This window comes from Panthera onca, chromosome C2, assembly GCF_046562875.1.
Source record: "Panthera onca isolate mPanOnc1 chromosome C2, mPanOnc1 haplotype 2, whole genome shotgun sequence".
Lineage (NCBI taxonomy): Eukaryota > Metazoa > Chordata > Mammalia > Carnivora > Felidae > Panthera > Panthera onca.
The window spans coordinates 153,095,936-153,118,957 of record NC_138347.1 but is presented as its reverse complement, the minus strand read 5'-3'; the positions used below and the strand labels follow the sequence as shown (position 1 = coordinate 153,118,957).

General features: G+C 48.1%; 1 protein-coding gene across 3 annotated transcripts in view; it reads left to right on the top strand.

Moving 5' to 3' along the window:
• Positions 1 to 23,022, top strand: part of ITGA9 (integrin subunit alpha 9) — a 357,855-nt gene that overhangs the window by 150,573 nt on the left and 184,260 nt on the right. For all 3 annotated transcript variants that reach the window (XM_078432512.2, XM_078432513.2, XM_078432514.2), the window contains exon 16: positions 22,156 to 22,305. In XM_078432512.2, coding sequence (XP_078288638.1) covers positions 22,156 to 22,305 — 150 coding nt within the window. The remainder of the gene's footprint in view (positions 1 to 22,155; positions 22,306 to 23,022) is intronic.

Below are 23,022 nucleotides of genomic sequence, written 5' to 3'. Positions count from 1 at the left end.
GGAGCTGAAAAGATGCTTTTGTTTCTCACTGCTGTCAATGTCTCTCTCGGGGAGGGCGGCTGGTGAAAAATCACATGGTGTGGTCATTTATATGTAGTCATTTACTAGGGTAATAACTTGGAATGGTGAGCCTTCCTCCTCCCCACCCCCCATGAGCTTCATGTCTCTGGTCACCATCTGTGGGGGACACATGCATGTGATAAAGCGTGTAGGTGTGATGGAATGCCTGATGGAGGCCCATTAAACCTCCCCGCAGTCACTCCCCTTCTGACAAGAGACGGCATGCTTTTCGTGGCCCACGGGTACCTGTGGACCATCACCGCCCCGGTCCAGTGGAGTGCTGGGTTCTCAACCCCCAAGCACCCTGATATTCTTAGGGTGAATAGCACTTACCTCGACTTTAAACAAAGCATGTCTATCTTTTGTCACGAGTTTGGGCCTTTCGGAATCCTTATATTACAAGGAAATATCCTGTTTCAAATGCAGTTCTCTGCTAGGGCCCTGAACAGATGCTGAGGTTTGCTGCCCTGACATCCAAGAGGGTCTCCAGAGACCGATTTAAAAATGTTGGCTGGGGACACGCTGCGGTGGTAGGCACGTCCCCTGTAAGCCTTGGTTGGTACGGTAGCCACTGGCCACGTGTGGTGGGGAGCACTCAGAATGTGGCCAGTGCAACTAGCGACGTTGGGTGGCCTTTCGCTCAGTTTCAATTTCAGTGGCCCCGTGTGGCTAATAGCCACTGTATTGGACAGTGTGGTTCTAGAGGAATTTTCTTTTTCCTCATGGAAGACCCCTCCTCCGTGCCCCAGGGGCTGTGTGAAATCCAGGAACTCACAGACCGTTCTGATGCCCACGGAGAAACCTGACCGGGGTTTGTGTCTCTCGTGTCTGGGGGGCGCTGTGATGCAGACTCGTTGTTGGGCGGATACGGGGCGTCGCTTTGCCGCCTCGGCCTGCACCGCTGTCCGTGCCGTGAGATTTAAGCGGTATGGAGAAGGCTGTCCACGGAGGGACGCGTGTCTCCGGCACGGAGCGCTGCTCTGAGCTCTGGCCTTCTCCTGTTGGATCTCTGGGTGCCCGGCCGTGGCTGTGCAGGACAGCAAGTCCCAGGGAGGGCGCTTGTCACTTAGCATTTTAAATTGTTCCCACTAGCACAGACGCTTGAAAGTCAGTGGCTCCGTGGCATGTGCCCGCTTCGTGGGCTGTGCTAGAGAGTTCTGGAGAACAGTGAGCACAGTGCAGGGGCCATATCAACAGCAAAGCCAAACGAACTTCAGGGTATGCTCACTTCCTTGGGGACGGGAGTGTTTCCAGGAGGCCCTTGCTGAATGGCAGGCAGGCAGGTGGACTAGCTAGCAGTGCTTTCCAGAACCGGAGACTCCTGGATTCAAGGTCAGAAATCAGGTAGCTCGCGTGTCCACAGAGGGAGAAGTTGAAGGGGACGCCAGTGCAGGTGAGAAGCAGTGTAAGGACAAAAACTTGGGCTCGGCCTTGTTCTCTCCAGTCTCTAGGTGGGGAAAGAAAGGTTGGCGATGCACCCACACTCGATGGTTGAATGAGTGTTAGTTGTGAATGGCATCTAATTCTCTCCCATCCTGGAATTTGAGGTCTGTGTGGGTCCTGCCCCTCATATGAACGTGTCAGCATTCAGCGTACAGAGGAGTCATTTATATCCTATGCACAGCAAAAGACACTTGAAAGATAACAGATGAATGTTTGACGGAGAGCAGCTTGCCCTGGATTTAGAATATAACTTTTCTAGGGAAGGAAGGGGTTAAAATGCCTGGTGCCGTTTATTACAGGAAAGAGATGCTCAGAGTCCATCACATCTGGTGGAAACAATATGACTGCCCAGCAACAGCTCAGAGCAGGGAGGCCGGGACCCTGTAGACGTGGCTGCTGCGTCTTTTTTTTAAAAAAATTCAAGTCGAGGGGCACCTCGGTGGCTCAGTTGCTTAAGTGGTCCGATTCTTGATTTCTGCTCAGGTCGTGATCTCACAGATTCATGGGCTCAAGCCCCATGTTGGGCTCTGTGCTGCTAGGGCAGAGCCTGCTTGGGATTCATTCTCTCTCTCTCTCAAAATAAATAAATGTCAAATAAATAAGGAAGTAAGTAAGTTGAATGGGAACCAACTTTAATTTGGGGGTAGCCCTGTCTCACCGTTGGTGGTCGTTTCTCAAAGCTATTTTTCTTCCTGCTGGGACAACCAAGCAGGGTTTTTCAATTACAGGTAATTATCCAAATTATCCAAAGGCAGCCACGGCCTTTTCTACTTGGTACATCTTCGTTGAGACCCTGGGTCTGAGCGCATCTGCTTATAGACAGGTGGTTTGGGTGTGTATGGAGATTGTCTGTGGGCTCTGTATTTCCAGAATATGCTTTTAAATACTGTGATCAAATTTACATCAATTGGGGAGGGTAATGACATCATAAAAGCCTCAGTCATTTATGTTTCCCTTCCCAGGATACAGAGTGTTCTTAATTTACCCACTGAAAAAGTTAAGATAAAAGAAATCTTAAAATATAGCATGAATGCTACTTTAAGAACAGAAACTTCAGCTATTTTAAGTAACAGAAAGGGTTTGGGCCAATGTCTTTGAAGGTAACCCCCCAGAAGTGTTAAGTGTTTTTTCTTTTCCATCCTTGTTTTTTCCCCCCTAAGTGACCATATGGAGTATCAGTGCAAATAGGCTTGTATTTAGTGGAAAATGGGCCATTCAACTGAGACTTACATAACAAAAACGTTTTCATCTTCTTTGGCTCTGGTTATGTCAAGGATGCTGGTTCACGTGAATCAGGTTTGTCCTTGTGGCCCCAGATTGTCCATCGGCACTCATGAATCATTCCAGACGAGCTTGTCCTTGGTACAAATAGGGCTGCACTTAGACTTCCTGGAGACTCTTCCCCATCCCGACGGAAAGCTTTTACTGGGCTTTTCAGTGGCATGGAGCTGAAGGACATAAATATTGTTTTTGTGGTGAGAGGGACCCACTCTTTTATGGTGTGTTTTACGGGTCTAGAGGATTTTTTTCCTTGTTTCTTTGAGGTTTTCTTTTAAACTCCAGATTGGTGTAGTCCTTAAAGCAGAGACTGTAAGTCCTGGTGTTATCTGTTGCACGGGGAGGCAGAGGGAGCTGGGCAGGGATGGAACCCAGAAATCTGGGTACCTGGGACCAGGGGCTGGCGTCCTGCTTGGAAGGGGCTGTGCCCTCCATGTCATGCTGTCCTAAGATGTAGGTCAATATCTCCTGAATTTGTGACTCCCCCAAAGTAAGTGATGTTTTACCCTTTCTTTTCATCCACTGAGCAAGAAATTCTTGACTGAAGCCCCAGGCTCAGTCCCTTCCCTGCCCTTCCTGAGAGGCGGGACATGCTCTGTGCTTTTCCGGCTCTGTCCATCCCGGATGCTCACAGGAGTAGCATCTGTCACTCCCCCCTATTCTCATCTCCCACCTGCTGGCATCCTCCTATAAAATACTCCACCTCTCACTCAATTTGATAGGAAGGTATTCTTCGCATGAATTCCCAAAGCACTCTGTGTCTCTACGTTTGCGTTAGAGCTATTCGTAAGCAGGTCTTATCTCCCATGTAAAGAAAATTTGCGAGCTCCCTACAAGGAAGATGGTATCTTACGCATCTTTGTTAACCTTACAGAGGGCGTTCTAAACAGGTGTTTGCTGAACAACTAAATGAGTTCTTCAACACTTACGTGCACCTTGTTGTGCCAGGTACAGTGGAAGGTTTGTCAAAGAATGACATGGTCTCCACCCACGGCACCTGTGAACAACTCTGCATCACAAAATATGGGTCTTTCAATTATCTACTGCTGTGTAACAAACCACCATAAGCTTAATGGGCGGAACAGCAGTGATTTTGTTGTGCCCCTAGGTTCTCCAGGCAAGGACTTTGGGCAGGGCAACTAGAGTCGCTCCACGATGCTGGTGCCTCAGCTGGGAGAGACATTAAACGGTTTAGGGCTCCAGCCTTCTTCATTCACGCATCTGGCACCTCGGCTCAGGGCTGGCTGGAAGCCTGGGCGCAGCTGGGCCTGGCACCTCCAGCCATATAATCTGGGGGCTTAGAGGGAATATGCTTCTTACACGGCCACTGGCGTCTTCCAGAGCAAGCATCCCAAGAGCATTAGTTGGAAGCCACGTGGCTTTTTCTGACCCAGGCTGGAAGTCATATAACACCACTTGCATTGTGTCCTGTTGGCTACAAGTGAGTCCTGAGGCCCATCCAGATTCAAAAGGAGGAGAATTGCACCCTACGTTTTCATGGGGGGACGGGGAGTATCAAGGTCACGTTGTAGAAGAACATGTGGGGTGGCAGATATTTTGCAGCCATCTTTGGAAAATACAATCTGCAGCGGTAAGTAAATGCCCACATGGGCGGCACCAATGGTAATTATTACTGGGTGACAGAGAGGCCCTTGGGGAAAATGTCTTGGAGAATGAGATCTTGGAATTGACCTTGAACTCTGGAAGAGGAAGAGCAAGAGGTCCACAGCAAGGTTCTTTAAGTAGGGATGAGGAGTCTTGTGTAGTGGGAAAAGAGATACAGGCCTAGACTGGCTAGCTGAGTTGAAGGGCCTGTTACGTCTTCTAAACTCGATTTCACATTTTTTCCAGCTTTACTGAGATATAATTGACATGTAACATTGTGTAAGTTTAACGTGTGCGGTGTGACGATTGTGTGAGCTGTATTTCTTGCGGTGTGATTACCAGAGTAAGGTTAGTTAACATATCTATCACCTCACTCCAGAGTTCCAATCTCTTTTTCTGCGTGTGACGAGACATTTCAGATCTATTATCTTGGCAAGATTCAAGTATATGTCCAGTATTGTTAGCTATGGTCACCATATTGTGCATTAGATCCCTAGAACTTGTTCATGTTATAACTAGAAGTTTGTATCCTTTGATTACTTCCCTTCTCCCCACCCCCGCCACTCACAACCCCCACCTCCAGCAACTAGCACTCTACTTTCCACATGTAAGTGAGATCACGCTGTACTTGTCTTTCTGTGTCTGACTTATTTCACTTAGAATAATGCCCTCAGGGTTCATTCGTGTTGTTGCAGATGGCAGGATTTTCTTCTTCTTCTTCTTCTTCTTCTTCTTCTTCTTCTTCTTCTTCTTCCTCTCCTTCTCCTCCTCTTCCTCCTCCTCCTCCTCCTCCTCCTCCTCCTCCTCCTCCTCCTTCTTCTTCTTCTTCTTTTTTTTATGGCTGAATAACATTCGTGTCTGTGTATCTCACATCTTCTTTCTCCACTCATCAATTGAACACTTAGGTTGTTTCCACGTCTTGGCTGTTGTAAATAATGTTGCGATGACCATGGGGAGCAGATATGTCTTTGAGATGGGCATTTCCTTCCCTTTGGACATATACCCAGAAGTGGGATTGCTTGGATCATAAGGTAATTCTGTTTTTAACCTGAGGCGCCTCCATGGGAGGCATGGGAAAGCATAGTAACTGTACCAAGTTACATTCCCACTAACAGTGCCCAAGGGTTCTGCTTTCTCCATATCCTTGCCCAACACTCATTATCTCTTGTCCTTTTGGTAATAACTATTGTAACAGCTGTGAGGTGATATCTTGTGGTTTTGATTTAAATTTCCCTGATTAATGATTTTGAGTACCTTTTCATGTACCCATTGGCCCTTTGTATATCTTCTTTGGAAAAATGTTCAATTCCTTTGACCATTTTTTAATTGGATCATTGGGGATTTTTTAAACTTTGGGCTTTTTTGTTTTTGTTTTTGTTTTTGCTGTTGTGTGAATTCCTTATATTGGATATTAACTTCTTATCAGATATCTGGTTTGCAAATATTTTCTCCCATTCTGTAGGCTGCCTTTTTATTTTGTCTATCATTCTTTTACTGTGCAGAAACTTCTAGTTTGATATAGTTCCACTTGGTTATTTTGGCTTTTATTGCTTGCACTTTTGGTACCATATCCAAAAAATAATAATAATAATTTCCAAGACCAATGTCAAGGAGTGTTTCAGAATTTCATAGTGCAGGTCTTACATTTAAGTCTTTAACCTACTTTGAGCTAATTTTTTGAGTGGTATAAGATAGGACCCATTTCATTCCCTTGCATGTGGATATCCTTCTTTCCCAGCACCATTTATTGAAGAGACTTTTTTCCCCATTAAGTCTTCTTGGTTTCCTTGATGGATATTGACCGTCTATTCGTGGGTTTATTTCTGGGCTCTCAGTTTTATTCCGTTGGTCAGCATGTATACTTTTGTGCCAGTACCAGACTGTTGTGGTTACTGTAGATTTGTAGTATACTTTGAGGTCAGGAAGTGTGATACCTCCACTTTTGTTCTTCCTCAGGACTGCTTTGGGTATTTGGGGTCTTCTGTGATTCCAGACAAATTTTAGGATCATTCTTTATCTTTCAATGAAAAAATGCCATTGCAATTTTGATAGTGATTGCATTGAATCTGTAGATTGCTTTGGATAGTATGGACAGTGTAACAATATTAATTCCTCTGATCCATGAACACAAGCTATCTTTCCATGTATTTGTGTTATCTTCGATTTCTTTCAGTGGTGTCTTATGAATCTTTCACTTCCTTGATTAAATTTATTCCCAAGTATTATTTTTAGTAATATTGCAAATAATAATTGCATTATTTTGTTTTCTTTATATCTTTTACAGAAAGCTTTTAACTTTTGGAGGGCAGGGATGTTTAATATTTATCCAGGAAGTTGAGATTTTTTTCATTCTCTAAATTGTCTAATTAAAACTCATGTCGTCTTAAATTTGTACAAAGTTTCTGTCCAAGAGTCAGGTGGGAAAGGAAATGAGGCTTATCCAAATAGAAGGGGGAGAGATGAGGAGGACACATGAAAACGATATCCAGAAATACAGCAATAATTTGGAGTCTTCTGCTGTGATTCCGGAGAACTTTGACAGTTTCTTGGGATCATATCAGTAAACTCTGAAATGATACATATACAGACTTAATTTGTCTAAGCCTGAGTTTCACTATTTGAGGAAAAGTAATCCCTATGGAGAGGTTATACCAGGTAAGCGGGCAACTGAACATGTGGCTCAGATTGATCAATGTAGTTGAACTCAAATGTGATAGGCGCCAATGCTGAAGGGACCAAAACTAAAGGAGTCCTCACTCAGAGTGTCCCTTTACCAGTGGTTCCAGCCCCTCCCCCACGAGTAAGAAACCAGTCTGTTTTCTTTATTACTGGATTAGGATCCCACAGTATCCAGTAAACCCAACAGTGCTAGCTAAGAGGTGTAATAAATGGTATTTATTAAGTGGTTTAATAAGGTTTTTGTGGATAAGTGTGACATGCTTCTTTTGAACTTAAAGATGTTGAGACTAGCCAAGTTTAAGAAGGAGGGAAGTTTGAAAAGGAAGTTTGAAAAGAAAGAGGTGTGAGGTATATAAACACGGAAAGGAAGTGATGGCAGAGCAAAGAAATAAAGCTAATAATGTACACTCGTGCACATTAACTGTAGGTGTAGGATTGGTCTATTGAGAAAAGCGGCCTTTCTTGGGAAGGGTGATCTCAAATTCAGCCATGCCTTCTTTTTTGTATGAATGTCCGTTTCTTATACACCGCAGCAAATGTTTATTGAGTGTCTGTTGTGTCCCATGCACTGGGACGTGTCGAGATGAATGGGACATGGCCCCCACTCCCAAAGAGTTTTAGTCTCATGTGGGAGGTGGGGAATATGTTACCCAGTAGATGCCAAGTGTTGCTTTGGATATCATCTCAGGAGGACAAGGAATAGTGGAGACAGGAGAAGTGGGCCCTCCCCTGGGTGAGTCAGGGAAGGATGAGCTTCAGGCAGAAGAGACCCAACTACAAAGAGTACCTATGGGGATCAAGAAAGATGAGAACAGAGAGGGGCTGCCCATTGGATCTAGCAACATGGCAGCTGTTGGTGGCAAAAAGGAGAATGGAATAGCCCCAAGAGTGAATGAGTTTTGATGAAATTCACTGGAATTTTGATGACCTTGTTTTATTACAGGTTTGAGGGGAGCTACTTTCTTCACTTGCTAAGCTGCAAATCATTCAAAGAAATTGTGCCCTCAAGCTGAGTAGATAGGCCCACTGTGGTTTTGAGTAACTTAGGAATCTTGTGGGGTCGGTATGTTGAGTCTCTCCTTCATTTTAGTCACGGTTCAGGATTTTCACACACCACCATGGTCCAGGGCAAGCTTCTCAGCTTTCTAGATACCCTCTCAGGGATCGTGAAGCAGCAGGCCTGCCCCAGGAAGGTCAGGATTCCTTTTGCAAAAGCAGTGAACACTACATGTAGCCCAGAGAACCTACTCTCTCTCTCCTTCCCCTCCTACGGGCTCACACAGAGAAACAGATGCTTTCATATAATTCTCAGCATCGAAGCACATTTGCTCTACTCTGGCGCGAAATATCTGTCCAGGACCAAATTCTTAAAACCCCAAGGGCCCTGGTATGATTTTGAGCCCAGGCCTTGAACCTGTCATAAAATGTAATGGACAGTATATTTTTTAACTGCTGAAACCAGGGAGTTCATATAACCTGTGAAGACTGGAACAACGTCATGCTTCTTTCTGCAGTTTTTGAAGCATATTTGGAAGCATTTCAGAAACCACAAGATGGTCCCTCTCGTTGTATCATTTACCATAAAGACCAAAGTTCTTGACCGTTTTTGTACACGGACATCTTTGGCAGTTGGGAGAAGATGTTATAAAGAATAATGTTTTTAAATGCATGTAATCAAATACGTAGAACTTAAAAAGTTTTTTACATTTTATTTATTTTGAGAGAGGAAGAGAGCAGGGAAGGGAGAGAAATAGAGGGAGGGAGAATCCCAAGCACACTCCACACTGTCAGTACGGAGCCCGACGCGAGGCTCAAACTCACAAACCATGAGATCATGACCTGAGCTGAAATCAGGAGTTGGATGTCTAACCAACTGAGCCACTTAGGTGCCCCAAATACATAGAACTTTTTAAACGCTGTAGATTTAGACTGAAATTCAGCTATCAAAGTGTTAAAAAGGAAACCCCCATTTATGATATAGTCTTATACCTGCCTTTTTTTTTTAATGCAGTAAAGAATGCAGTCTGACATTATTTGAAGTATTAGTGAGTATAAAAATATTTCAAGGACTCTGTAACTGTAGTTTAACATGAAAATATCTCAGATTTCTATCGATGACAGAGTCATAAGTCTTTCTAATACTTCAGTGGTTTGCTGCCTACATTTACAATGAAAGGAAATGCTAAATTTCAGCGAAAAGTTAATAAAAATGAAGATGTAATTTTTTCCTTTCCATCCAAGTTCACAGACCCCTAAATTCTCATCTAGGTTGAGAATCTCTGGGTTAAGATGCAATTTTGGTCACAAGTAGGAAGGCAAACAGTTCTACAGGTTACATGATGTGCATCCTACCTCTTCAGGGTTAATTTAAAATTTTTTTTTTAATGTTTTTATTTATCTTTGAGACAGAGAGAGACAGAGCATAAGCAGGGGAGGGGCAGAGAGAGAGGGAGACACAGAATCCGAAGCAGGCTCCAGGCTCCGAGCTGTCAGCACAGAGCCCGACGCGGGGCTTGAACTCACGAACTGTGAGATCATGACCCGAGCTGAAGTCGGACGCTTAACCGGCTGAGCCACCCAGGCGCCCCTTCAGGGTTAATTTTATAGCTACTCCAAGCCCCAGTTCTTTTATTAATTTTGTCCCTTTCTTGCCACTCTGCGCTTTGTAAAACTCGGTGTCATGTGCACTAGAGACCAAGGTGCTTTGTGAGCAGCTCTAAGAAAGAAAGGAAAGAAAAGGTTTGCCTTGAGGAGGCCTGGGGCTGTATCTTTCACCCACCCCCTGAACCCCAAGACTCCTTCATGGAGTGTTCTGTTGTTTTTGAGAATAAATGAAAGAAGGGCACAGTACAACTCCGAGGTGAAAGTTGTGGAGCGTGTAACGGTCAACGCTGTAGCCCATGTGGAACCCCCCACTCATGGCACTGTTCTGGATCTGCTTGTGTTTTAGTCAGCCGTGAGCTCTGGGTTACCCTCCCTGGCTCCTCTCTTCTCTTTAAGGATATTTCAACCAACCAATTCGGTGTGGTACTCACTGTGTGGGATCTCACATCCGCTTCCCCAGGAGCAGAATCTGGGGTGAGGGCTTCTGCCAGATTGACTCGGGGAGGGCTCTCAGAAGTGAGGGAGACAGAACGGGGTAGGGAAAAGTTGGGTTGAGGATGTGGCCTCTGTAGAAGTTGAGCCTCAGCCTAGTTCTGCGAGGGAGCCCGGGAGAATGAATCACAGCACAGAGCTCATGCATGCAGAGGCCAGCAGGCCAGCCGGGGGAATGGGGCACAGTTTAGTTTTCTATGATACATAAAAACTTACAGATCCAGAAGCTTGAAACAACCCACATTTACCATCTCATAGTTTCCGCGGGTCAGGAGCCCGGGCACGGCCGACCTGGGTCCCCTTCCACAGGACCTCAAAGCTGTAATCCGGGTTGTCAGCCAGGTCTTAGGTCTTGTCTGAGGCTTGGTGTCTTTTTCCAGGCCCACGTGGTCGGTGGTAGGCTTTGTCGTTTCTTTGCAGCTTAGAACCATGGTGGCTTGCTTCTTCAAGATTGGCAGGAAGAGTGTCTCCCGAGTCTAGTCTCTTAGCTCAGAGAACGCCTAAGCCCACCTATAAAGGATTCGCCTGAGTAGGCCCACCCAGATAATGTCCCTGTTGATCAACTCAAATTCAACGGATTTGAGACCTTACTTCCATCTGCAAAATCCTTTTGCCCAGTGCCATATAATGTAACATTATCGAGGGAGTGACATATGTCATATTTACAGTCCTTCCTAGACTCAAGGGGTGGAGGGAGGGTTATACAAGAGCATGAGTCATCGGGGGTCACCTTGGAACTCTGCCTGTCACAGAGCGTCACCTGGCAGGCATCTCTGGAGGAGATGGCTCCCATCAGCCAGAGGCCATCCTCTGAAGAAGGTTGTGGATGTGAGCTGCTAGGAGCCAGAGCCTGCTGCAGCCTGGAGTCACTATAATCACTGAAATAGAGGTCGAAGCTGATGTGGGATGAGCTGCCCTGGGAGTCTGATTTCTGCCCCTTGTGCTATTTCAATCCGCCAGTTTGGCAGGCGAGACGGGCATGAGGGCGAGTGACTGCGTCACTCACGCAGCACTGGGCGGGCGGGCTGGAGTCCGAATGGGGGGGAATTTGCCACCTGTGGAGCAGCACCTTCTGGGAGCTTGGAGGGCGCGACTGGGTCACTTTTGAGACCATTCGCAGCTCTTAGGATGCTGCCTTGTCTGCCGCGTTTCCCTCCTGGTCAGAGGCTGGGAGCCACAGGATCCACGGAGCTGCGGAGGCGTTCCTCCTCACCACGTTCAAAGGCTTCCCTGGCCAGAGCAAACCGCCCCCCCCAGACCCTGCTGCATTCACTCCTTCACAGAATCCAGGGGTGCGGAGGAAGGAGGGGTGCTGGTCCTGTGATCTCGCTGAGTCTCTTCACCTCTTGGCTTTTCATCTCTTTCATGAAGGTTTCCCAGGGGGCATAGGGATTCCCCTTGGGTATGCCAAGGGGGTGAGGGTAGGGTGGTGGGCAAGCAGGGACTCTGTCTCCCTATGTCTAAGTCCGTATTTTATGTACCGTGTGTGTATATACAGATGTCTGCTGCCTCAACTTTTTGTAACACTGGGTTGCTATGTGAGATCAGCTTCCCAGCAGGCAGAGTTTGAGATAGGAATTCACTTGCACAGGATTTGTTGAGGGGCTCTCAGGAAAGGACAAGGAGGAGAGCAGGAGGGGACAGGGGAGGAAGCTAAGCAAGGCTTGGTTCGAGCATCCCAGCTGGAGGCCAGCCTCAGCCTGATCCCGCAGAGGAGCTCTGGGGCATCAGGTGCACACAGAATTGTCTCACCTTAAATCAAGGGAGCATCCCCTTTTCTACCCCCGTGGCAGTCCCTCATTGCCAGTGAGGAGGAGTGGAGGGCATAAAGCCCATTTTATGACGTGGCTCCCATTCAACCAAGGACATTTCTCTGTAAGAAGTAGCTGCGAGCTTATGCAGCTGGGGGATGGGTGCTCCAGCCCCGCAAAGGTCCTGTCCTCCCTTTCCATCGACGGTCAGTCGTTTGTGTCACCTCCGCAGTTCTTATCCTAAGGCTGGCTTAAAAAATTCGTGACAGTCCCCATTGCCCACAGAATTGAATGAAAGGCCTTCACCTGGTTCTCAGGTCCCGCCGCCTGGTTCTAGCCCGCTTTCCCCTCCCTGTCTGCAGCCCCTCCCTGCCCCTCACCCTGTGTTCTTGCCCCTTCTCTGGTGGTGCCCATGGTGGTAGCAGTGAGATGATGGTGATGATGGTAATGCAGGTGCCACCGGCTTTTCCTGAGTGCCAGGAGCTCTCCATGGTGCTCGACATGTATGGTCTCCAGTCTTTGCAACAGTCCTGCCAGGTGGACTGTGTCACCCCATTTTACATTCCGTGAAAAGCAGGTTCAGAGAGATGAAGTAACCAATGTCGCACAGTCTGCAGGAGATGGATCTGGGACTCCCTCAGACCTGGGACATCTTATGTCAGCGTCCTTGCCCTCCACCTTGTCTGATGCCTCCGTTCCTCAGGCATGCGGTAGTCTATGAGACCTCCAAACCATCTCCCCCAGCTGCCATGAAAGACCTCTTTCCCATTCCTCCATCAGCCTGCTGAACTTCTAGTTTTTCCTCCAAAGTCACCTCGTCTCCAAGAACTCTTGGTACCCCCACTCACGCCCGACTCTGGGCCCAAAGCAATTCCTTTTCATCAGATTCCCACAGTTCCTGAGCGGGCACCTTCCCCTCTGCATCATGGCCGCTCGCTCACACCCTCCTGCCTGCCTCCTCTCTGCTTCCCTACGCCTAAGAAGGTGCCTGGCACTGGCCCACGGCAACCAAGTGTTGGCCGAAGGCAAACGGCTGACGTGCCGCAGGAGGGTCAACCACAATGTCCACGCACCCTTCCGCCTCTCTGCCATACACACCTGTCATCCCTGGCCCTGGAGGATCCCTGAGTGCCATGTCCTGGCCGTGGCTGCCACCTGCTACCTTGTCAGACAAGAGCATGCTCGGTTCTGTCCAAGAGACACTGCAAACTCAAGGCAGAGCTGACATCCAGTTCCCACAGTCATACTTACCAACCGTGAGTTAGCTCACCCCAGAACTCTGAGCACCCCTATTTCCTCACTCCCGACATTGCTAGCAACGTATGACAGCTGTTCAGGCAGGAGTTGAGGAGGGGAAACATTCTTATGATAAAATGTGTTATTCAATGGTAAGACGCATCCCAGCTTCAGAAACTTTAAATTGGAGGTGAGGGAGAGTCCTTAAAGTCAAGGAAAGACAGTAGGAGAAGACAGAAAATAATCAAGTGCCAGACTGAGTCATGAGGACACTGGGTTTCTGGGGGGCCATGGCCAGAGGGCTGGCATCGTCAAGGAAAGTCTCATAGAAGGAGCAGCCTTGAGCTGGGCCTCGAAGGATGGAATCCTGTCCGGTGGGGAAAAGGGCATTGCAGACGTGGGAACCACGTCCCCACGTCCTTCACCTAACAGGAAGAGACCACCGAGTGGCAGCACAAAGGCCACTTTTCACTCTGGTGACCCCAGAGCGTCTCTCCTGATATAATGACTGAGGCCGACACACCCAAGTGGCTACAGGACTGATGGCTGAGATGATGTGGGAGAAGGGTGGTGGAGCAGGAAAACCTTGGGTGCCTGGGTGGCTCAGTCGTTAAGCATCTGACTTTGGCTCAGGTCATGATCTCATGGTTTGTGAGTTCAAGCCCCACCCTGGGTGAGCTGGAGCCCTGCTTCAGGTGAACCCCACTTCCCTCTCTCTCTCTCTCTCTCTCTCTCTCTCTCTCTCTGCCCCTCGCTCACTTGCACCCTCCTCAAGAAAAAAAAAACCTTCCTGGGTCAGCTATGCTCGTTTTTCTTTCATGGTTTACGTTTTTAGCATTTTCTTTTGTGTTTCTTAGTCACCTACAAATACCTTTACAAGCCACTATGGGAGCTTGGGGATAGGAGATGGGAAGAGAGAATTAAGAGAAGAAGGGCAGGGCAGTAGATTAGAGGCCAAAATTTGGTTGCCCCTGGAGGACACATAGGCTGGATAATCTCTATGCTGGGCCAATTTCATCTGTTTTCATTTAGCTGCCAAATGATGTGTGTAATTATCTATGATGTAATTAACATGTCTCTTGGCAAAGAATGTTACACAAGGATGTGACACGCTCTTAAAAGATTATTTCCAAATTGTCTAACGTTCTAATCCCCCACTAGCATATTTTGGAATGTATGCAGAGAAGAAATGACAATCACAGAACATACAAATCAGCTCGATAAGCAGCACCCTCCCCCCGCCACACACACACCCATACAGAAACTCTCAAACACAAGAGCAAACCATTTCCAGATATCCAGCTAGACGTTGTTTTATCTTTGACAAGGAAAAAGCATCAGCAGGTTATGTGCTTTTCATAGATAATGTATGCAGATATGTCCATTGCAGAGTCATTTTTGGCTTCCTGAGCACAGATGCTTCAGAGAATCCTACATCCCAGACTAATAACGTTGTTTCCATAAGATATTATGTATAAACTAATACATGGTCAGAATTCAAATCTCTAATCTCATTGAGAAACTTTCAGAAATAAGACGTACTGATTTGCTCACCACTTACTTCCTTCTCTTGTGACAGCATTATTGGAGTTCGTTGAATTCAGCTGTTTTTCAGAGCTCCGTCTAGTCTGTGTTTATAAACTGTGCTTGCCCAAAGATAAAGCTTTGTCTCTTCCCAGGGTGAATCTCGTCTCATGAGATTCTTGTAGTCGCTTGTGCTTTTCATAAAGTTTTGTTTAAAATTTTTTTCTGGAACTTTTTCCTTCAGCTTTAATTTAAATTTTTGTTTGTTTGTTTTTAAATGTATAGGACTCTAAGTGAAACACTTGGCCTCAGTATATTCTCTCATAAAATGGGAAATCGGTTCTGGCTACATGTGGAGTTCATAATAAGAATTCATTTTGTAATAGAGCGGGTTTTTTTAACTCTGTTTTTGAAGTTGCCATTTAAAAATCATGATAAAAATAGTAGCCACAGGTGTGCCTGGGTGACTCAGTTGGTTGAGCATCCAACTTTGACTCAGGTCATGATCTCACAGTTCATGAGTTTGAGCCCCGTGTGGGGCTCACCAGTGTCAGCGCAGAGCCTGCTTCTGATCCTCTGTCCCCCCTCTCTCTCTGCCCCTCCCCTGCTTGCAAGCTCTCTCTCAAAAATAGATAAAACATTAAAAAAAATAGTAGCCACAAATAAAGGGGATGCTCCACCTCCCAGGAGGTGGCTCAGTTGGTTGAGCATCTGACTCTTGATTTCAGCTCAGGTCACGATCTCAGGGTTGGAGGATTGAGCCCTATGTCGGGCTCCACGCTAAGCATGGAGCTTGCTTAAGATTCTCTCTCTCCCTCTGCCCCTCCTCTGCTCATGTTCTCTCTCTCTCAAATTAAAATAAAAAAGCACTTATTGCTCAACTACAGTGTGCTAGGCATTGTGTTAGGTTTTTATATAATTATAGAAATTAGTGTATCATTATAAATGTTATTCCTTCATTGTGGCCTCTTACCTTTCTGAATATTCTATCCGTTTTCCTCTCCATGCTTCAGTTTGGATATTTTCTGTTGACTTATATTCTGGATCCCTGGTCTTCTGCTTTGTCTAGTGCACAGTTGAGTATACCCTCTCTTGCCTTCACCACTGTCTTCTGCTTGGATTCCGCCTCTCATAGCCCCATAGAGCTGTGGGCTCAGCCAGTGCCTTGGGAGTAAATATGGTGTCCAATATCAGCCTCGGTGTGCTTCCCTTCTCTTTGGGGTCTTGGCCCTCAAGTCCAGGCGGCCTTAGTAGTGCTTGGCTTTCAGGTTTTATCTTCACAGACTCATACAACTCAGCTCAGAAACTCGGCCTCTTGGCCACCACTTCACATTCACTTTCCTTGCTTCCCATCCCCCGCTGCCTCCAGATCTGTACACAGCGTAAGGGGTCCCCTCACTGTCCTTGCCTTCTTGTTGGGACCCTAGACTCTGAAGTCCTGCCTCTCTTCATAGTTCCCTAGTACCTTTAAACAGGTGTGTGTGTGTGTGTGTGTGTGTGTGTGTGTGTGTGTGTGTGTGAGTGATCCATCCAGCTTTTCTAGTTGTTACCTGTATTGAGGGTAGATCTGCAGTGTTACTCTATTATTATGAGAAATGTGAAATCCTCACCTTGCTTTTAAAAGAATCTTCAAGCGGGCACCCGGGTGGCTCAGTCGGTTAAGCATCTGACTCTTGGTTTTCAGCTCAGATCATGATCTCATGGTGGTGAGATGGAGTGGTGAGCCTGCTTGGGATTCTCTCTGTCCCTCTCTCTGCCCCTCCCCGCTTGTGTTCTCTCTCTCTCACAATAAATACATAAACTAAAAAAATTTTTTAAAAATTAATAGGAAAGAATCTTCAAGCTAATGAGAATTTTAAACTGTTATAACATTTAACTGCCATTTTAATCATTATGATCAAGGACATAAAAAGCATTCCACTTTTGGGGCTTTCTCATTCCTGGCCCTGCCTGCGAGGCTGTCACGGGCAGAAGTAGAGCTGAGCATAGGCAGAAATAGGGAGAAAGGATATAGGAAAGGGACCAAAAAAAAAAAAATCACATGTTTGGAAAAAGAAAAAATACCAAGGCCTCTTTAAAAAACACTTAGAGGGTTTTTCCGAAACCAATTATCTGGCTTAATGCTAGTGGCTTAGTTGCTGACCTTCTGTGTTATTTGCCCATTTAAAGTGAGGCCAGCCCTTCCTGTTTTCATTTAGCTGACCCCTGCAGCTGTGAGTTAGCTAAGAAAGATGAAAACCCTTCATTTCTTGGGGAAAAGCAGCTAAGTAGGGTTCTAATTCACAAGGCAGGTCGAGGGTACACAGTGCCCCGGGCCTGCTTACTTCAGTCTTGGAGCAGGGAGGTGTGGAATGGAATCACCCTGGGTTGGGGAGAGGGGGGGTTCCCCCAGACAGTAGTCCTCTTTTGGGCAGGTCGGTGGGGTCTTGTGATTTGATACTAATTACACTCACCGTGAAAAGTCTAGGATTCTACAAATAAAAGAGACAGAGACTTTGAGGTCTCTGACAGCTGCCTCTGTGCCCCAGGGTAACAGGGCAGGGAACCGCCTCTCTCGTAGAAACCCCGGGGGTGGGTGGCACCTGCCCGTCATGGGCTTCCCCTGCTGGATTTCCCACCTGAGTTACTTGTATTTCATTTTCAGAGCAAGGTAACGGGTTAGAAGGAGAAGCCTGAGGGACACTCCAGGAAGGAACGGGAGTCCATAGGAAGGCATCTCGCTCTGAGGCCCTCACTCCCTCTTGTCAGCAGACCTTGCGAGGCCCCACGGCCCTCTCCAGGGGCCCCAGGAGAATGTATTGACAAGTGAGGCGAGCTGAGGAAGGAAGAGGACCTAGTCCAAAGGAGAGTAGAACCCATCCCTGGAAAGATGGGTGGGTGGGCTATCTTACTGGCAAAGGGCCTGTGTGGGTCTGTCCAGGGAAGGCTGACCCTGGACACTGGGGCAGGGGGACAGTTTTGGGGGAGGAAAAAGGAGGTACCATGTTTTAGGCCCAAATCAGTATATTTGGGGAGATTCCTCGTGGAGTTCGAGTCTGGAGACAGGAAGGGGATTTCTGTGCCGTAGTAAAGCCCAGTATGTCTACGCCCAAGCTCAACGCACCCTTGTCCCGCTGGTACCGTGATGCTGACTGATATGTGTCTGTGCGCTCGTGCAAGCTGAACACTAGGGCATCCGTAACTCTTGATGGAAGAGACGTCGTCCCCATAGCCAGTCCCCAGTCCCATCTCCTCTTCCTCCCAAGTCACCTTCCCGTCCCTCCCCTTTGTTCCGTCACCACTATTGTGTCCTGTCACAGGCCTTCGTGATCTCTCCTCCGAAGCCCAATGGCAGCCTCCTCCTATCCTGCTTACACCCAGGCCTACCCCCATCGGTCTTCTTCCGTGCTACAGCTGGAGGGATCTTTATAGAACACAGCTTCCTCCAGCCTCCTTCCTGGCCTCCCTGCCTCCCACCTATCAATGCAAGACACCAGAGGTGTTCTTCTCTAACACGGCCTCTAGCCTCATCTTACCCTCTTCCCAGTCCTTCCCAGCTCTCAGGATGAAGTCAGCACAACCTGTGAGGCCCCCTGAGAGTCCGTCTCTGCTTCAGCCTCTTCTCTCCCTACTCCTGCCCACAAGCCTGACTTTCCCACCTTTGGAAATCAGATGCGATCCATTGGACACCCGTGTCCCCTCCACCCTGCCGGACCACCCATGCTTCCTGCTTGCTCTCTGGATGATGTGGTTCTGTCTTACAGCTGAGCCAAGGGTATCTCCTCTGGGCAGCCTTCCAACCCACCGGCCGAATCAGATGTCCCCCATTTGTGTCCCCACAGGCTCTTCTGTTTTGTGCATGTTACACTAGCTTGTCATTGCTTTGCCTGTTTCCCCAAAGGTCTTTTACCTCTGTCTCCCTTGGGCCCAGAACGTTGCCTGGCATCTCGTAAGCACCCAATAAATTTCAAATTGAGCGTATGGTAAGTCCCCTGTAAAACGAAAGCCACCGCAGATTCTGCCGCCAGCCCGGGTGTGGTCTCCATGTGGGCTCCTTCAGCTTTTCAAGCATCAGGGGACCCCTGTAGAATTTCAACGTGAAGAGGTAGATTCTTAGGCCTTTTGGCCTGTCAAATAAGTTCAACTTTAGAAGCTTCAGTTCGTAGGGTGGGTTTTTTTGTTTTGTTTGGTTTTTTTTTTTTTTAAAGCAGTAAAATTTCAGCGATTACAGTCCGTGCCAGAAGGCTAAGCCTCCTCTATCCTAAGGAATTCTTCGCTAATTGCAGTGCTGATCTGCGGGAAGCTTTCAGAAATGAAAAGGAAACCACCAAGTGTTACTGCTCCTTTTCCTTTGCAGCTCAGATAAAACAAACACAGCGTGGGAGGGCCGGGGTCCTCTGGGGGGGGGGGGTGTTGGCTCCATTCAAAATGCGGGACCCTCCTCTGCCTCCACCCACAGCTCGGTGTGGTTTTGTTCCCTTCGGCCCAGAGCTACCGGGACATGTAAAAAGAGCCGTTTTCCAAACGTCTTAGTTAAAACAGGTTTGTGCATCAGTGCCAGAGCATCTGGATGTTGGACTTCGTTACTCACCCCGAATAAGCCACACCATGAGTAAGGTTTCCCCCCGCGGTGAGCCAGGCTCAAGGGCCACGCGGCGAGGAGCGGCACTCGCTTGCAGACCCCCGTTTCCTACTTGCCGCTTGTTCACACTCATCCTGGTGTGAGAAACATCCCCCACCCCTACCCTGTGTGCTCTTAACGGATGACTTCTTAGGGTGATGTCCGAACCTAAAGCAGTTGGGATAACTTTTTTTTTTTAAATCTTTATTTATTTTCGAGAGAGAGAGATAGAGTGCCAGTGGGGGAGGGGCAGAGAGTGGGGGAGACACAGAATCGGAAGCAGGCTCCAGGCTCCGAGCTGTCAGCACAGAGCCCGACGCGGGGCTCGAACCCTCGGACCGTGAGATCATGACCTGAGCCGAAGGTGGCTGCTTAACCGACTGAGCCACCCAGGCGCCCCGGGATAACTTTTCAATAGTATTTTATAAACTTCAGGGAAAGCACTTTTGCTTCTGGTTCTAAGAATGAGTCTGGCTCTAGCACTAATTGCTAGCTTTGGGGTGGAGCGCAGTTTATTTGAGCTCCTGAGCCTCTGTTGCCTCATCTATAAAATGGGAGCAATCATCTACCAAGCTCAGGTGTTACGCAGGTTACGTAAAATAACATCTTGGCCAGTCTCTGGAATACATGCATTTGGTAGCCAGGAAATGATGAGTTATGTCTGTCTCCCCCACCCCCGGATTCAACCTTTCCCCCAAGAATAAAAGCATAGGAACCAGCTTATTTCAACATGAAGAATTTAAGTCCAAACCCTGAAGATAGTCAACCTTTAAAAACACCACTAAAGCATTTATTTGTAAAACCATTCAGTTGGCACTCGTCTATTATTCTCCCACCTCCAACAGTCCTTAAATTCTGCTTAGCAGAGTCAGCAAAGGCAGAAGAGATCTGGTTCCCAGGTGTGTGTTTTGCTCCCGGAAAGGACACGTATTAAAGATCTGTTCGTAAAATCTGAAGTCGGACGGAATTTGCTGGAAGCAGTTTATCCAAAAGTCTTCCCCATCACGCTCCTGGAGAGGTCCTATATTTTGTGTATGCTGAACGATTGAATCTGTTCCCGGCTGTGTTTTCTGAACGCAAGTAGAAATTGTCTGCAGGCCCCCCACCCACAGAGTCATTCATCTGTGCCCCTGTGCCCTGTCCCCATGCTCCACAGTGAGCAGCCACAGGTGTGGCCACATCTGGCTCCCTGCCCCACACCGCCCTGGCTTGGGTACCACCCCCTTTCCTGGGTGTGCGTAAGGTTTCTCCTCTGCCCTCCAGTGTCCCTGAGTGTCCGCTCCACAGACGACCTTACCCTTTTTCAGAGGCAGTCGCAACAAAGACAGGAGGAAACAAAGCAGAATAAAAACCCTCTTTGACTTTCCTTAACCTGGTATCTCCCCCTCCCCTCCTCCAACTTGTTTGGTCACAGCCCTTTTATCTATTCCCCTCCTAGGGGACTGAGGTTAGTAGACCCCATCTTGGAGAAGGATGGGCCGTCGCCCATTCTCTTGTTAAAGCAGATTTGAGGACACACGTTGGTCAGTAAGGGCATCCATAGAACACGCCCTGTGCTATGAGAAAAGAGGCACCACGGCCCTCCATCCTGACTGGACCGTCTCCAGGACCCATGCGAAGCACCGAAAACAAACCGCAGGATGCTACAGGGTCCGATTTGCCTGCATACGCCTAGACTGGACGAATATACAAAAACTGACTGGCGTATCTGCCTCTGGAGAGGGCTTCTGGGTATCAGGGAGGGGTGGGAGCAGGCTCCTCGCTGTGCACTTCTTGGGAACTTTAGAACTTTCTGCTGTTTCGAACACAGCTCCGATCTGTTTGAAATTCCACCAAACTTCGCACAGACAGTGGTGTGCGGGAATCCTTGGCTCTGCTGACGGCCCCGTGGTTGGCTTCTGCCCACCTGCCCAGCTTCTCTCAGTCCCTGGCAGGGCCACTCTTCTCCTCTGCTGGCTCCCCGCATGCTGGCCCTCATGGGGGACTACCTACCTCTCCGGGAACCCAGAGACCCCCGGAGATGGTGACGCCTTGTGCCAAAAGACCAAGAACTGCAGGCTTGAACAGATGTGACTCAAAAATCCTTGTCAGCCTTGTGGCCTGAGGGACTTATCCTTGTATCTTCCTTTTCCTTTTTTCTGTATGATGGAGGATGAGAGGGCCTAGTTCAAAGGGCTTGGGCCCGTTGCTCATCTGTCTAGAGCACCTGCCACGGTGCCAGGCATCTTGTAGGTGTTCATTGTATGTTTGCTCCCTTCCCTTCCCTTCCCTTCCCTTCCCTTCCCTTCCCTTCCCTTCCCTTCCCTTCCCTTCCCTGTTGTGACCACCAACCTGTCCTTCCTTTGGGTCTTCAAGCCCTTCGATTTCAAAGGCCAGAAGTTAAGACTTTCAATCCTGACTCCACTGACAACCAACCCTGGGAAGACCCTAGGCCCCCCAGTATCATTGGATTTCCTGCCCCGGCACAAGAGCCGTATTTATGTCAATACAAAAGGCCTTTGGTCACCAAAACGCCACGGATGCAAAGGGTTAGCCTGCAGTGGCGCACAGACGCTCTCCCGCCCGTCAGCTGGCTTCTAAGAATATTTGGAAGACGAGTAAGGTAATGCATTCCATATGCTAAAGAGAAAGACGATTTAGCACTGTGCACAGTAGAGTGGGGAAGGCCCCACTGGGTCACAAGGTGACCTTGGATGAGACATTCCCTGCTTTTGGTCCCAGTTACCTCACCTAAAAGGTGCGAGCAGTAAAATCTTCCCTCACAAGGGTGGCTGTGAGGACCGTGTGAGGCCATCCGTGTGGAAGGCCTCTGTAAACTGTGAAATGCTCCGCACGTGTCGGCCAATATTAGCGGTTAACGCGCGTGCTTGTTTATTGTTTCAGCGGAGAGTTCAGGACGTCATCAGTCCCATCGTGTTTGAAGCCGCCTACAGCCTGGGTGAGCATGTGACCGGAGACGAGGAGAGGGAGCTGCCGCCTCTGACACCAGTGCTCCGCTGGAAAAAGGGACAGAAGATTGCCCAGAAGAATCAGGTCAGAACCTTGAAGCTCTGGACCGGGGCCCGGGGTGGCAGGTGCCTGTGGCGGAAGTTGTGGCCCTGGCGGACTGTGGCAAGGGCACACCCCCTCTCTGCGCCTCCCTTTCCTGATCTGCAAAATGATAGAACGCATGTTTCGTGGGGGTCCTTCTAACAGCCACATGATTTAAACGCATTGAGGGACTATGCCTCATAATCCCTTCGAGGCCATGAACTGGTTCCTTGGCCCCTGAGCCTGACACTTGTTCCTAGACTGCTTCCAGAGCCCAGATCACACAGTAGGTGCTCGCTAAATGTTTTGTTGGTGAGGGCATGAGTGACGTGAAGAAGCAAGAGCATCGTCTTGTCGGGGTGCCGGAGGCTCAGTGGGTTGAGCGTCCGACTTCGGCTCGGGTCACGATCTCGCGGTTCATGAGTTCGAGCCCCGCGTCGGGCTCTGTGCTGACAGCTCGGAGCCTGGAGCCTGCTTCGGATCCTGTGTCACCCTCTCTCTCTGCTCCCTCCCCTGCTCGCATGTGCACACTCTCTCTCTCTGTCTCTCTCTCAAAAATAATTTTAAAGAATTTAAAAAAAAAAACAAACAAGAAAAGAACATCATCTTGTAGAACCAGCGGTTGAGTTAGAAATTTTCAACCCAAGCATCGCAGAATGGCCCAAGCACTGCAAGTGTGGGTGGGCCACCCATCCCGTTGGGTACTCATCAGATTCTGCC